The sequence below is a fragment of the Netta rufina genome (assembly GCF_964035555.1).
Source record: "Netta rufina genome assembly, chromosome: 3".
Lineage (NCBI taxonomy): Eukaryota > Metazoa > Chordata > Aves > Anseriformes > Anatidae > Netta > Netta rufina.
In genome coordinates, this window is record NC_140125.1 from 119510454 (window position 1) to 119525981 (window position 15528).

Here is a 15528-nt window from a genome sequence, read left to right on the forward strand (position 1 = left end):
AGGGCTTGGCAAATGATGATTAAAGCCAGGATTAAGGCAACGTGGCAGAAGTCTCCACATAACCACAGAATAAGAGACCTCCGGCAGTAAATACCTTACAGAGCACGAGACAAGATGCAGGGAACAAAACCAAAAGTGGCTAAAAGAAGAAAGAGGGCGACGAAAAATTAGATCAGGTGATTATGTATCTGCATACAGTACTTGATTTCCGATGTCAACACCGACTTGCTTCTTTTAATACCCAAACCCAAACCTTTCTGACAGACACGTACCAAACCAGTACAGGTTGTCTGAGTTGGAGTGGCACAGCAGAGACGGGCTTTGGGAGAGATCTGGAGGAGGAAAGAGCACTGCTTGCTTGCTTGCTTAGCTTTCTCTTTCTGCTCTGTGTTTCCACAGCACCTAGCACAAAGAGTCTAGGGCAATATCATGATGCAAACACCAAACAGGAGTAGTAATTGCAGCTTAGGGCAGGCAGAAACCAAGAAGAAAAGCACCCGTGCCCAAGAGAGCTTTAATTCTACTTCAGAGCAACCAAATATTTCACACACAAGGGGTTAACAAGAAGATGGCACTGTCCAAAAGGTGCACATCTTTGTCATCCTACCTCCTGCAGTCATACAAACAGTTCGAAGTCCTAGCCATCGGGCTACACTGCACATCATCCTGCCCACGCAGAGAGGAACACCAGACAAATGCAGACCCCTGTACTACCAGGGCATTGCATTAGCTGGGTCTAATAAAGCACAACAATTTTTAAACATTTACATTATTTTCTCTGGGGCAGTGTTCAGCCAAAGCTGAAAACGTTGCAGTGGGATAGAATATGGAACAAACACTTTTAGTTACTGGCCTCAGCCCTGCAAAACCCCTGTGATGGCCTGTGGCATCCCAGAAGTATGCTCATGTTGTGTGTCAAAAGGCCTGGGTCCCTGAGGGAGCTCCATATTTTAGTATGTCAAAAAGAGACACCCCCCTGCTCCTCAACAGCTCAAAAGACCCTCGTGCAAGCAAGAAGGAGCAGTAGTACAGAAATGGCAGAAGCGCACTCTTAAAATCTGATGGCCAAGGACTCTGGAGCTGCAAACTAGGGAGTACAGCGCACACGAAGCATCATCTGGTGCTGTCAGGGAAAGGAGGTTCCTCACGCTCCTGGAGGGGAGAAAACTCCTCCCAGCCACTTAGCCTTTAACAGGAATAAGCATTCATCCCTAAACTACGTTTGAGTTCACTAGCCCTTTCTTATTATGTGATATTATCCACAAAAGAGAGATTACTGTAAGCAGAGGGAAAGGAAAAGCACGTTGGCAGCCAGGAGTCCGGGCTCAGAGTGCTTCGTCTCTGCAGGACTGAAGAGCTGGGAGCTCTAATGATCACCTGCCACTCTGCATATGTGTTTGAAAGATCCACTTTGCTCTGTACTGTTCCCAGCTCACGTAAAAGGGTTGTAAGAGCCTTTTTGGAGAGGGAATCTATTGCTTCTTAAGCAAAGTTCTGCATCCTGAACAATTACAGTGCTGCTGAAACGCCACTCTCAAATATAAGATCACTCGATACGTTAGCAGGATAAAGCAGAGATTGGGAAGGAGAAATGTAAAGAGTGTGCAGAACCCCACCAAGACAGAGCCTGGAGTAGACTGGACGGAAAGGCAGAGCAGCTTAGCAGCTACAGAATATGAGATAGTGTCCAGAGGGGTACATCACTTTTTTTTAAGCAACAAAAAGTCTGAAATAGCTCCTCCTACTCTGCCATACAGAATACCATGATTAAGACTGTCATTGGCAAGTGTGATCACATCCATGAAAATGAAGCCAGCAGGAAAAAGGCTTTCAAATGCCCGTGTGCAGAACCCCGCAGCAACCTACCTTTCCATAACAGCCAGGCACTCCTTTCTCCACGTGAACCGACTGCCTCGCCGTAGTCTGAAGGTCCCCGAGGTAGCTGTGACTGGGGGAGGCGTCTGTCTCCATTCTGGCTCTTCTATTGGGATAGGAGCGGGTCTCATGCTTAACGTAGCCCCTACGAATAATAAACACTGCATTTCCCAGTGCTCTAAAGATCAGGCCCGTTTTCTCACTCCTGCTCACGAAAAAAAAAGACAAGACAGACGATGAAACCATTCAAACTACAAATGTAAAGCACCATCAAACAAAGACACCTTAAAGACACACAAAGCTGAAGTTCCCGTCCCCAACCTCCAAGCCAGAGAGCAATAAGGTGACCATGGATATCTAAGGGAGACGTAACAGCTCGTCCTCTTTGCTGACAGCCACTCTGGAAATGCTCTTCTGTCTTCATCAAGAGGGAAAGTGTTGTAAAGAACGGGTGAGCCATGCCTCAGCTGGGCTTTATTCAGGCTGTGCTTTTTTTGGCCCCAAAATGGGAAACAGCAGGTTTCTGTTTAACTGTCCAGACATCTCAGGAAGCAAAGGGTAAATTTATAGCAAAGGTATTTCGATGTATCCAAAGAGCTGAGTAAATACTTAAAATAGCTCCGCCGATAGAAGCATGCTCTGTGACCTGTGCAAATAAGGGCTCCTGAGTGCCAGGCTGCCTGGAAAAGTCACCGAAAGCAGATTAACATCACACCTCTCCTCTTCTGTCCCCTTTCTATGGATATATTTCTCCTTTCCAGAAGCCTGAGCTGGAAAGCATCGAGTGGGAGACAGGACTCGACAGTGCCTTCAGGAAAGGCCCTCTGAAACTCACCCCTGATTCCTTCCACGACAGGCTCTCTGATAATAAATCAAGACAAACCAAGACACTCTGGGGGAACAAACTTTCATATATCCCGTGGTGCGGATGGGAAGCTGGTACGGGACGTGAACCAGGGTATGTCCTGCACAACTTGCACTCACTGACTACACCCCTAGGGGGAAGAAACAGCTGCTCCTCTAAGCAAAAATCACTATTAAAAAGTCATCTAAACAGCTAAATCATCGCTTATACCCAATAAGCACAACTGGAATTCAGGTGCTGAAGCAGCCTGGCAGGGCTGAGACAGACCCCTGGGCCCACAGCCTCAGGATGGATAGGATTTAACCATAAAACCATCCCGTGTTAGGGAAACACCGCAGCTCGTTTCATTTCTAGCAGGGTAAAAGGGGTTAAGGGAATTTAGAGCTTATCCAATAAACGAATTCCTACGGTTAAAAAGCAAGGAATTAGCGATTTCTGCATTTGGCTGCGTTCCTTTCCAGACATGCACGGTGAACGTTTTCCCTTCTGCCAGGGGCTCACATCTGTTTTAGGCAGCGGAGTCCAGAAACATTTCAAAACTTTCCCCAGGAGCAGGCTGTAGGAAGTGAATCCCACAACCCCTGCCTTACCTTCACGAGGGACAGTGACTCTGAATTCCCAGCTACACAGCCCGCACAGTATCACTTGGTTTTACTGACACATTAAATACTTCCCATACTGTCAATTTATTGGGAATTTCTTAAATATATTAAACGGGGCCATTTCAAGGAAAGTTCCTTATCTATTCTTTCTAGTATTTTCACGGTTTGGAGGGCTGGGCCAGCATCTGGCTGCTAGACTTTAAATACACATCCAAAATTTTTAAAATGTCATTATTTATTTGTTTAAGAGTCTAGGAGAACAGGAAAAGGAATTAGCTTTCCCTGCACTGTCTTAGCGAAGGACTGTCCCCACCTACAAATTTTATTTTTATGCTCTAAAGAAAAAGGAAGAATATGGAAATATCAGGGATGCTTAACATAAAGATAAGGGTAATTATATTAAATGTCTGAGATTTTGCAGACAAGGGCTGTAAAAACACCTGCATTTAAAGCACCAGTTTACTCCTGCGGCTATGGTTCACTTACCGAAGATTTTTTATTTTTATTTAGTAGCCTTCCCAGATCCATTTCCCTATTTCTCTTTTCCAAGGGGTACCATCAACAGCAGCATCAGCTAAGAGAAGAGTATGCTGCGAATGCCAAGTACACACCACTGGCTTTACACACACAGGACAGAAGCATCTGAATGCACATAGAGGCACGAGATGTGCTTGGATCTATCTGGGAGCGGTGGAAGTGGTCGACACGTGCACTGCTGCCACATTTTCTAAGTCAACTCCAGAGTTTTTCTTGGTTTCCTTCAACCCAGGGACCACTCTGGGCTCCCATTTACTCTGCTCTTCCAAAGCTTCATGGCAACCCTCGCTTCGCCCAGCTTCTTTCCAACTTAATAAGTTGCATCCTAGCTGCCAGTGCAGATTATTTTGATTATTTTTTACACAATCCCCTCAAAGAGCTTTTAAGAAGTGCAACTTTTCCGCAGAGCAAGCAGAGCAAATGCGGTATGAAATCTGTCTCGGTGTACGCATCAAAAAGCAAGAATCTGTACGGGGTGTAGAGGTGAACCGGCTGGGAAGAACATGTTTTGTAGAGAAAAAGGCAAAGCGCCCTCTCTTACTGCCTGCCATCGCTGAGTACTTTTTGTAACAGCACAGCACTAGCTCTATAATGAAAATCCTCGTGGCAAAGGCCTTCCTTTTCTCAGCACACCCCAGACACCATCCTGGAGAGTGCTGCTCTCAAAGCATCCCATCCAGTTGCTCCACGTCCCACGAAGGCCCCACAATTTGGGGGTGATGCGCAGAAAGGCTGGAGCCAGCCTCGAGCCTTCTCCACGAAGCCATTCAGCAGTGAGCCTTTGCAGCAAGCACCTACCGTGTATTACCCCGCTAAGAAGAGATGTCACACGTTATTTTTAGCCAGACTGACCTGCGACCGCGTGCTAAACACCTTCCAGTCACTACAGAGCCAGGCTGGGTTGGGATCAGCAGCCTGCACGGCAAAACGCTCCCTACCCAGCTCACTGCCTGGACGGAAAGGATCACAGCAGGGACGATCTTCTCTGAAGCTCTGTAAAATAGTAAATCACTAACAATACCTTGCCAGCACAAACCTCGTGGGATATCCAGCCCTGTGGTGTTTTTTTTTTTTTTATGCTTTTCTTTTATAGCTAAACAAGAGCTGCTGTGGGAATAGCAGAAGAGATGCTACATCTTGATAAGCGCTACCTTTCTTTTTTTTCCCCTTTTGCTCAAGGAGAAGAAGCACAGGGGTTTCCTCCAAGGTGACCACAGCTGCCTCCCTGTTAGGGAGGACTGGCAGAAATCTAACATCCAGCCTAACTGGAAGCAGGCCACATCCATCTGCAACTCCAACCCCTCACTTTTAGGTGCCAGCTCCAGTTTGCAGTGCACGGAGGCAGCAGAAACGCTGCAGTTACTCCACAGCAAACTTTCCACGTTGCCCTAGACCCAGCTCCAGCCAAACCGATCGGGCTAACTACCAGCATGAAAAGAAATATTTATTTACTTAAAAGACAGGAGCTCGGAAAAAATCATCAGAACACTACAGGACTCCATGCAGTCATACACTGGCTTCTGAAATAAATCCTATTTATCCACTGCCAAAATGCTCCCGGTCCTCTATGAAACACAAGAGATGTGGTGCCTGTCCAAAAAATGCCCGATCTAAATGAAAAGTATCCCCGTTAATTGGATTTAAGATCTTTCAAGCACTAGCATTTAGCGTTGACTTCTTCCCCTCGAGACAAAAACGCCTTTCACCCTAACTGGCAGCTCTTTCCAGAAAAAAAGTACGGTCACTGGTACATGGGAATTTGCAGCACTGCTGTTAACTTTGACATTACTCCTACCAGGAAAACACTGATCGAGACATTTTTAAGTTCTGCCTACAGCAGAAAGGTTTTTTCTTTCCTGATCCATGAGACTCGGTCCCTTTTGCACTGTTCTGACCTGCTGTTGTCACCAAAGATACGAGAAATACAGGAACTATCCGTGCAAACAAGCAACTAAAAGCAAGAAAACAACAAAGAGCATTTTCAAGAGGCCAAAGCAAGCTGGCAAATAATGGAATTGGTGGAATTGCTGAGTCCTTTCTGCACAGGAGCAGCATCTAGCAACGTCTGAACAGCAGACCTCAAAATCACCCCAAAGCTCGGCAACATGAAGTCCTTCAGTGGATGATTTAAAAGCGTTATGCGCCACCGTCACGTATTTGAAAAGAGAAAATGAAAATCTCTTTTGATGCATTTAGAAGTTATTTTTTGTCCCGTGTATTATTAGATATTCCTGGCTCGGTGCAGGAGAAGGCAGCCCCTGCTGTGAGGATCTTACAGGCAAGCCACGCACAAGAAGCAGCCTCATCTTTACCTAGCAGAGGGGAGAGTGAGGTGCAAATGGGAAATTGTTTGCTAAAAGTTGTACAGAAAACTAGCAGAGCCCAGGAAAGACCACAGGTCTGCCAAGGGATCTCCAGTCCTTTCCTCATAAGACAATTCTTCCTTCACCGTTCACGAATTGGTTGTATTTGGTGTCCTGGTCCTGCAAAATTGTTTCAGTTTTAAGTTTTCTTTCACTTGCTACAGAAATGAATTGTCAGAAAATGGACTTGGTCTGAAGGTCCCCAGTGTCCAAAATAAGGCTTAAACAAATGAGGGAACTAGAAGTTCCCAAAAACCTCCCTTTGCCCTTGGGTAACTCAGACACAACGTGCTCCTGAGTGATAGATTCCGGTTCTCCAGCACAAAGGAGAAGGACTGAGGTTTTACTCCCAGCAGCTGGAATCAGAAAAGATGGGATATGAGACCAGAAAACCGAATGTCTTGGTACTTACTGCTGAGTAAGTCAGCAACTAGAAAAAAGTCATGCGGCTCACTTAATGACTGAAGTTTTTATCAGAGGAGGGCAGTCTTTTGCAGAGAGTGACGAGCCCTGCAACAACCATTTCCCTTCTTTGTGACTCCAACGATTTTCTCATTTTCTGGTTCTAAAGAAGGCGACCAGAAGAAAGAACAGCCAGTCTAGGCTAGGAATTACAGGATACTGCAACTATCACCCAAAATTTAGGCTCAAAATTGGTTCTACAGCAGTAATTTAAGTCCAGGACTCTTTGGACAAGGTTGGTCTCTTCCACAGCACACTGCATACACTTGCACATCTGCATGCTAATTGCACGCTCTTGGCTGGCCAGGCTGACCTGCAATATAGTAGATGGCGATAATTTAAGGAAGTGGATTAACCCGAAATAAATAAATAAATACAATCACATTTCCCTCAACTAGATTTCGCCAACAGCTACAGGAAAACCAAGCCTCCCCACCCTTACCTCAGCTTCTAAAAATAAACCAAATGCTGTTTGGTTCTGAAGGGAATTTAAATGCATCCAAATAATCCCTTGGCATAGGCAGAGGAGCCATTCTGCCTTTTACACTTCTTGAAAATGCTGTCTGGTACCTCTGCCTTGAAAAAAAAGGTTAAACTCAAATAACCACTCTTCAAGAAATTTTCCCATGTGTGCACGAAGAAAAGTGAACCAAGACCTCAGCGACACAGTGGATGAGACAAGTAGAGGTTCGTGTCGATTTGTCTCAATTGAAGCTGCAAACCTCAGCGTCGCTAGTTTTCCTTCCTCAGACGCTTCTCAAGATTGAAAGGACAAACAAGACGTGAGCTTGTGGATAAAGGGAGAGAAAGAAGGCTAGGAGGGAGAAGTAAAGACTTTAGTGCTAATTTTGTGCTAAGGATTCTCTTTTCCCAACACAGAATACCAGAACACTACTCCTTAAACAGCTCCAAACAATACTCGAATGAAAAATTCATGAAAAATCCATGAATGAATGAATGAAAAACCCATGCAGCAGTTTTCATTGCTGGGAGAGGAAATTTAATACTTTTTTCCCCTAAAATAGACCATCTGAAGAAACCTCCAGTGTTATCCACTACTTTGGAGGTGTTATCTTCCATCAGAGGGAAATGGCTGAGAGTTACTTCATGGGGTACGACACGAGGCTTACAAAGATGCTGGTAGTGAAAGGTTTCCAGGACTTTTGCTGCTCCTTGGTATCAAAGTTTCGAGCACTGTGAAAATCAAGGCTCCTTAGCGATCCCTGCAGCTTGTCAGCACTTCACAACCCTTGGCACATTCATCCCTTACAGCATTTTCTAGATGCTTAACAGAAAGGACAGGCTTGGCTCTGGCTTTGAACCCACCCAACTTTAAGCTAGAGTATTCTCAGGCCAATTGACAGCTGGAGCCTCTTGATTTACAGCTCATACACAAAGCAGAAGTCTTGAGGATCTGTTTTCACTGGAATTCTTCTTAACAGAGTTCTGGATATTGAAGCCAAATTCACATTAGAGAGGCTAAGTCTTAAATTCCTTAAAACAATTACAGTTAATTTAATCATGCCATTGTTTAAGGAAAATTAAATGTAAATATTTTGATCTTCACAATAAAACCATTAAAGGGAATAATAAGAATCATGGTCAAACAAAATCTATGGAGAAAAACAATGCAAGGAAATTAATTCAACTGATTTTGAAGATTGTTGGTGTGCCACAGACAATGCAGAGCTTTATTTCTCGTTATAGATTTAAGATGTATGTTGAGATTCGGAGAAGCAGGTGGGATTTGAGAGAGACATCTCCAGCTATCAACGCATCCCATCCATAAGCTTGACCTACAACCCCAGAGAGCTATCCGTGGCTTGGTTTTAGGTCAACTGCTGCAAGCAAAGCTCAGATTTATTCCTAAGAAGCAAACTGGTCAGAGGGAAGACCTCGTCAGTACACCACCAAGTAAATGATCAGTAATAATCTAAACCAGTGACAAAAGGCACTTTTTTTTTTTTTTTTTCTCCATAAACAGAACAGCAGGAGCTGTTTAGGGTGAATTTGTTTACCAGGATTTGTCTTCTCAAGCTGGTACCATCTGTAAAATGCCCTTTTCTTTTGTTCACTCAGGTCCGACCCCTGCTGCAACAGCCAATGGGAGATCCGGCTCTGACTGATACCTGGAGGAAACAAAAACACAAGGAGGAAGAGAAAATTTGGTCTTTGAAAAATATCTAAAGTGGTTTATGTATTGATAAAAGGTGTTGTCTTACAAAGCCTAGAAATTCAATGTTAATGGCTCGATCACAGAAAAAGTAGAGTTCAAGCTTCTTCCCCCATCCCTCACTGCTTCAACTTCTCCCTTTTTGCTATTTTCAGCCCCACTCGAGATTCACCCCAGGCTCAGCACAATCAGCCTCCAGGCAAGTGGGGCACAAACTGGGAAGCCGAATCTGCTGACACTGAATTGGCCAATTCTCAACCACAGCTTCCCTGGTTCAAAAAGTTCTTCATCTGTGAACCGGGAATAAGTCCCTCACCCACTGTTACACAGAGGGAATGATCCTGGGGAGATTTTTATCATTTGGTGCTAGAATAAGAAGGGAGATAAATGCACAAAGGGTTTATGTGATATGGATCAAATCACCCCAGAAATGCAGCAAGACAGCTAGCAGCTGCTACAACAGCCAGGAAACAAAAGAAAAAGGATTCAAACCCTACATATCCAGGCAGGATTAGGGACAAAAAGTTCCAGAATCTTTAAAATAAGACTTCTAAGAAAATAGTTAAAAGGGGAAGAAACCTAGAAGTTAGTGCCATTGTTTCCAAAGCATGCCACCAAATGAAAGATCAATGCAGAAAGGGACATTTCATGATGAGAAGAAGAGGAACCAAATAAAGCAAGAGGTTTAAAGGTGTGCTAGGAGGGGAACCGTGTGTTCACTTGAAAATCATTTGCTGAATAACTGCAGCAATATCCCTGGCAGTGAGGCTCCCCGTGCTTCCACCAGGCTCCTCAGCTCTCAGGAAGGGTTAACAACATCTAAACTCTCCCGAGAATTCAACTTTTAGGAGGTGCTCCCAGTAACAATATATTGCTGAGCACCACCTGTGCCGACACCTGCTTGGTGCCAGCGCTGAGGCAGGTAGAAGACTGCTTTTCAGGCAGAAATCAATCCGCCTCTCCCCTCCCGAGATGCGCCAAGGTTTTATTAATCATAATATGATTATGAGATCTTTCTCATAATCATATTTAACTCATGAAAAACAACCCCCTGTAGCTTTACCGCTTCTAATAAAGGGGTTTTACTACGCTTTCTTTGCACTGAACGTAGAATTTAGTTAACGGGAGAATGATTTAACTCAAACCTCAGGTGCCGTATTCACGTGGGTTTACTCCAACCAGATTTCCACAATCACGGGGCTTTATGCTCTTAACTGCTCCTTGTTACAGCGAATCCCAGAGCCTCTGAAGTTTTAATTGTCCCATGGAAAAGGTATAGGCATTTTCTGAGCACAGAAACTGACTGCTAATCAGCAGAACTCTGCCCACGAACATACTGTGGCTTGGTTTGGTTTCCTGTACGTGTAGTGATGGTCTCAGTGTCCGTTCTCAGAGACGGCTTTTGCCTGATGTATGAAAGAGTTCAGAAACAACAGGGGCTGCATCTCCCCTGGGCCCATTCCAGGATAGATAATTGGGTTTGTACTACTAGGGAAGTGGAACTCACCAGCCAAATACAAACTTGAGATTCTGCCAATTTAAATCACGTAATACCAAATATATATACACAAAATATATTCCAAATATATACCAAATATATATCAGTATATACCAACTATATATACACTAACACCAAACATAAATCAATCTCAATTGACAAAACTCTCTGGCCCAAAGTGAGGTGCCAGCCTGGTTGAAATCACGCAATCCAGATACCTGATTGTCAGTGAAAGGTCCAAGTTTTGTAAATTTGCAGCCTCCCACCTACTGTTATGATTTATAAAAGCCATTTCTTTACTACAGGGCTATGGGGCACAAAGAGTTGTGTCTCACTGCTTTTGGATGATGGGTTCCTATTAATCAATGGGTTCCAGCACCACTAATTTACTTGTTTGCTGCAGTCCACTTACACTTACTGCAGTTGAGTAGTGTTCGTCGAGTGTTTGGATAACAACAGAAGATACAAATGCAAAGCATAATTAGATAAAAATTATAAATAGAGATTAAGTATCTTCAACAAGAGTGGAAAACTCAAATTCTGCCCAGGAAGCTGCTTGATACTGTCACGAAGTGGTACAGATGTTAGCCACGTCAGGCAATGTGCTGGAGACAAAGCAAAGGAGCAGGAGCCCGAAGATTCACGCTGAGAAGTGCCCTGAGCACTGCCACGTCCACGCTGGACTCCTCGAGAGCCCTCTCGGTTCACAAAGTCAGCTAGCAACTTCTATAGCAATGCCACAAACCCAGACAGCACCACGTGAGCTGATGGCTTGGCCAGCTGATCTTACTCTTGTTCATAAGGATGCAGACCTCTAGAAGTCCCTTCACATCACATTTTCTATCACTCCTTCCTAGTATTTATTAGTCTCTTCCCCTCTTTCATAGGCAGAGTGAGAGCTGAGCTTCTTGAACACATCCACTACCTATGCCACTCCTCTTTTTAAGACAAAATATTTTTCATTTGCTCATCTGAAGCCTCAGTTTAGAGGATCCGTACAATCCAAGGGTGATGATTCAAGGTCATGTGCAAAGTCAGCAGCAGAAGGACGGATCCAGAATCTCCTAGATCCCAGCACAGAGATCACAAACCCACCCTTCACCCCTTTCAATTAAAAACCCCCAGATCATCACGTTAGAGTTTCTTGTATCTCACGTGGATTTTATAGAGTTGACTCACGGGGACAATGACTAGTCCTACCACCCGTGCCATCCTGTCACACAGGCTGTAATCATGCTACTTTAGAAAATTGCACTGGCAGGAAAAAAGAAATCATCCTGCTGCCAGAAGCAGATTAATGAAAGAAGATCTCTGGAGTACTGAAAATCCAGCTGCCTGGAGGAAATTCACCCTCCAACTGAACTACGGACCTCAAGGAAGTCTGACGTCCTCCAGGCTCGGGATCAGCAGGAACACGTTGCAATGAGCACCACTAGCTTGCTCACCCAAAATACCCAAGAAAGAAGTGGTAATCACAAAGGATTGTATTAAATCAAAATGCTGACTTCTGTCACACGTCACTCCTTCCCATAGCAGGTTACAATTTGCCATTGTACAATCACTGTTCGCAATTATAAACGGAACGGAGATGACAGGACAAGTAGACTCTCTCCTAAATAAATTATATGGGGAAGAATTTTCCCTCCCATATACATAAAAGAAATGGCAAAATGCATCATCAAGGGAAGGCAACCGGTATCTACAATACAAATCTGCTCAGACACCTCAAACCTGCCATTCATCAAGTCTCTGGTAACTGGCTTTCACCTTCCCATATAGATTTGTTCAGTGACTGTTTTGCATTTCTTTAATGTTTCTTCCAGGAGAGATTTTCAGAAGCACCTGGAACGCATCAGATTTGGAGAAGAAATAACTGACAGTGTCTTAATTCTTCAGTTTGTAAGCAAAGTCCTAGAATCACATAATACGTGCTTGCAGAGGACATCTATCAATTTAGGAGATTAGCAAATGCTTGTTTACAGAAAACCTGCAAAGATCAAAATCATACAGAAACAAATCTTTCCCTCTGTTTTCATGAATATTAAAAAAAGGAAATGTTAGTTGTTTTGTGTTTTGTTTTGTGTTGTGTTTTTTTTTTTTTTTACATCTAATTTCTCACCACTTCCGATCATCGCTAATTCGGTAATTTTCTTTTCACAATTCAACTATTTAAATTTCACTTGGTCTCTATTTGTGTTTGCTGAGCACCCCTGTGTGTAGGTTCCAAACCTTCGGGGGTTTTATTTATGTTACAGCACTGCTTTGAGGCTGCCCTCCACTGCACAAGATGCTTTGTGTGTTTAGCATAATACAAAGCTAAGTCCTGAAGATCTCGTATCAATTAAGACAGAGACAGAAGGACAAGACTGAATTGTACAAGCAGACTAACAGTGAAGGTTAGCAGAACTGCACGCTGAAGAGTTCCATTATGTATTTTTTCTGAAAAATGACCTCTGCATTTTATTATTCTTATGCTTTTACTGTTATTATTATTATTTTCTTTACACACAATAGGTTAGTGCCATAAAAACTAAGCTGAGAATTGAGAAATCTGAATAAAAATTCCTGCTCTACCACAAATCGCTTTCCTTGTGACCTCAGGAAAACACTTATTTTTTTGTTCCTTTTCTCCCTATGTGTAAAAAATGGAAAAGGCAACACTTCCAAACCTTGCAGAGGCATCATCCATCAAAGCATTTAGCTTGGCTGCAAAGGGCTCATCTCTGAATACTCCTCCCTCTCTCCTTTACTGTAGTACATAGAAGAAAGATGTTAGTTTCTGAAAACATTTCCCCCACCCTCCTTCTACACCTGGAGCCTAAATCAAGAGCCAGCGTCGCCTAACAAGGATACATTTATCTCTTTAACCTTCGACTTCTGACCATAGCTTACTTGGCCAGAAACAATTCTGGTGGCAACTCAAGCAAATCACACTGCACGACTTCAAATTATCGTTTGCGAAAATTTGGCATCTCACCTGCCCCACGTAGGGCTAAATAGCTACCCCCCGAGAAAGCTGCAGCTATGTGAAAAGGAGCTTCAAACAACAAGATAGGAAATTCAGCAGGAACTATTATTAGCTCCTGTTTATACTGTCATTTTTCTTATCAGTAGGAGATTATTTATACAGAGCCCAACCCAAGTGCTTCTTGTTTATCTTATTACAGACACCATTAAAAAAGTTTCTATAAAAAGCAGCTCCCGTATTTAGGACCAGCACTAATAAGTGTTATGCTAGGTTTTTGCTTCTTATCAATCATTTCTTTATTTCCAAGTCACCATTTAATATTCTGTTACTATTTTCCAGTCTGCTCTCTTCTCTCCGTACACAAGGCAGCTCTGTAGAATGTCTTCCAGGTTTAATTTTCCATGTCAGATTCATTATCTAAATGACTTTAAAAGTTTCTGGTAATTTTATCAAGACTAAGAGAGCCTAAAAAATTGTTCTACTGCAACAGCTGACTTTAACCTCCAGCTCCGTGTCCCTCTCTTGCATATCCTTGACCTCCATCACTTCCCACCCACTTTCACTGCAGCACAGGAAAAACAAAAGGAAGAGCAGTTTACAGTTGCAGAGGCTGTAAATGCAAGCCTGTTCGGTGTATTTTGTAGGTTTGGGGCTGATATTCCATGAGTGCACTGCAATATTAGAATTAAGAAAAAGAAGAAAGATATTTTTGAATGAAATCTGAAGTGCCTTGAAGAATTAATGAAATTAGGTAAAATGGAAGTTTTGAGTTGCAGAAGTTGCAGTGGAAGTTCCTGCACCAAGGACAGAGATGACAAGATATAGAACGGGGACAAAGATGACTGTAAGCACAAAGGATGCAGTACTCTCTGATGAGCTAATCCAAGACCTGCAGTTTGAAGACATGCAAATACATTTTTTAACTAATATTCATCACTTTTATGTCTGATTCAGCCAACTGCAAACCCAGCAATAATAAAGAAGAGGAAGTTTTAGGTTCCTAGCTAAAGGTCTAAGATCATTTTGGGTCAGATATAATTTTGCTCCTTTCCTCTCTCCATGCCATTCTCCCACTTACATACTCAAGCAGAATTTTTAAAGTAGCATAGAAACAGGTAGAGACTGAAAGGAAAAAGTTCTTAGCATGGGTGGTCAAGTCAAACAACTCTCCTCCTGGGCAGAGCCAGCCATACATTTTTCATTTCATTTGTTTCTTGCTTCTCTTCCCAGGGCAGAAGAGATGAATGGTAAAAGCTGAGCTCATAATATTCTGCATTTTATTTCAAGTGCTGAACAAATGATTTCCAGCTGATGCAGGGTGGCAACCAGTGGTTGGGCAAGTCCAATACACCCAACATCTGACATCCAGCCTCCAGAAACAGCTTGCTGTTTGGATTTAAACTGGTGGTGAAGGATGCCTGGAGCTGGAGAGGAGTGAGGGCATCACGACCTACATACCACCACGCCACCACCGGGCTGTAAGCAGCGCAGCCTCTCTGGGTTGCTGACCTGTTCCTGAAGAATCGCCTCCTTTCACACGCTTTCACAGCCCCTTCACTGGCCAGAAAATCACCTTGATGTGTAAAATGCATTGAAGACAACCCTGAGACACAGATCACTGGAAGCTGAGCAGTAATCTGGAGAGATATCACTTCACACCTATAGTCCTTTCCTATGCCATCTCCTAGTGATCACTCTGAATTTTATCTATTTTTCTCTCGTTTAATGAATGTTTTACAGAACATCTTTACCTGAAAGCCTCTAAATAGGGAGATGATAACATCTGGGATCATATATTCTGAACAAGAAGGGGTGATGGACACACCTGAAGAACACACAAATCAGCATTCATCAGGTCTAAGACAAGTCTGGAAGTGAGAGCCCTGGGCCACATGCCTTCTGCTCTGGGTCTCCATCCTGAAATATTTTCAGCCACTCTTCACTGTACTGTGCCTTTGAAAAGAAGCTGATGCTTCCCCCGGTAAAGCATGCTCTTTAACCCGGTCCCTTCAATCTCCTTGAGATTCACTACAGCCATAATTATGTATTTAATAGTGTCGCTTAAGTGCTACCCATCTGCATACACAAGGCTAAGGGTTACATTTCAAATGAAGCAGCTCCCACAGACCTTCCCCCAGCAAATACACGGAGGATAACTGTTCAACTGCAAAGGGTGGCAGGGGGA

At 43.5% G+C, this 15528-nt stretch overlaps 1 protein-coding gene across 8 annotated transcripts in view; it reads right to left on the reverse strand.

Moving 5' to 3' along the window:
* The window catches only part of HMBOX1 (homeobox containing 1), a 117232-nt gene that overhangs the window by 42602 nt on the left and 59102 nt on the right, over positions 1-15528 (reverse strand). For all 8 annotated transcript variants that reach the window (XM_084284783.1, XM_084284782.1, XM_084284781.1 and 5 more), the window contains exons 5-6: positions 8723-8833; positions 1867-2020 (exon numbers count right to left, since the gene is read on the reverse strand). In XM_084284783.1, the coding sequence (XP_084140909.1) occupies positions 1867-2020; positions 8723-8833 (265 nt within the window). The remainder of the gene's footprint in view (positions 1-1866; positions 2021-8722; positions 8834-15528) is intronic.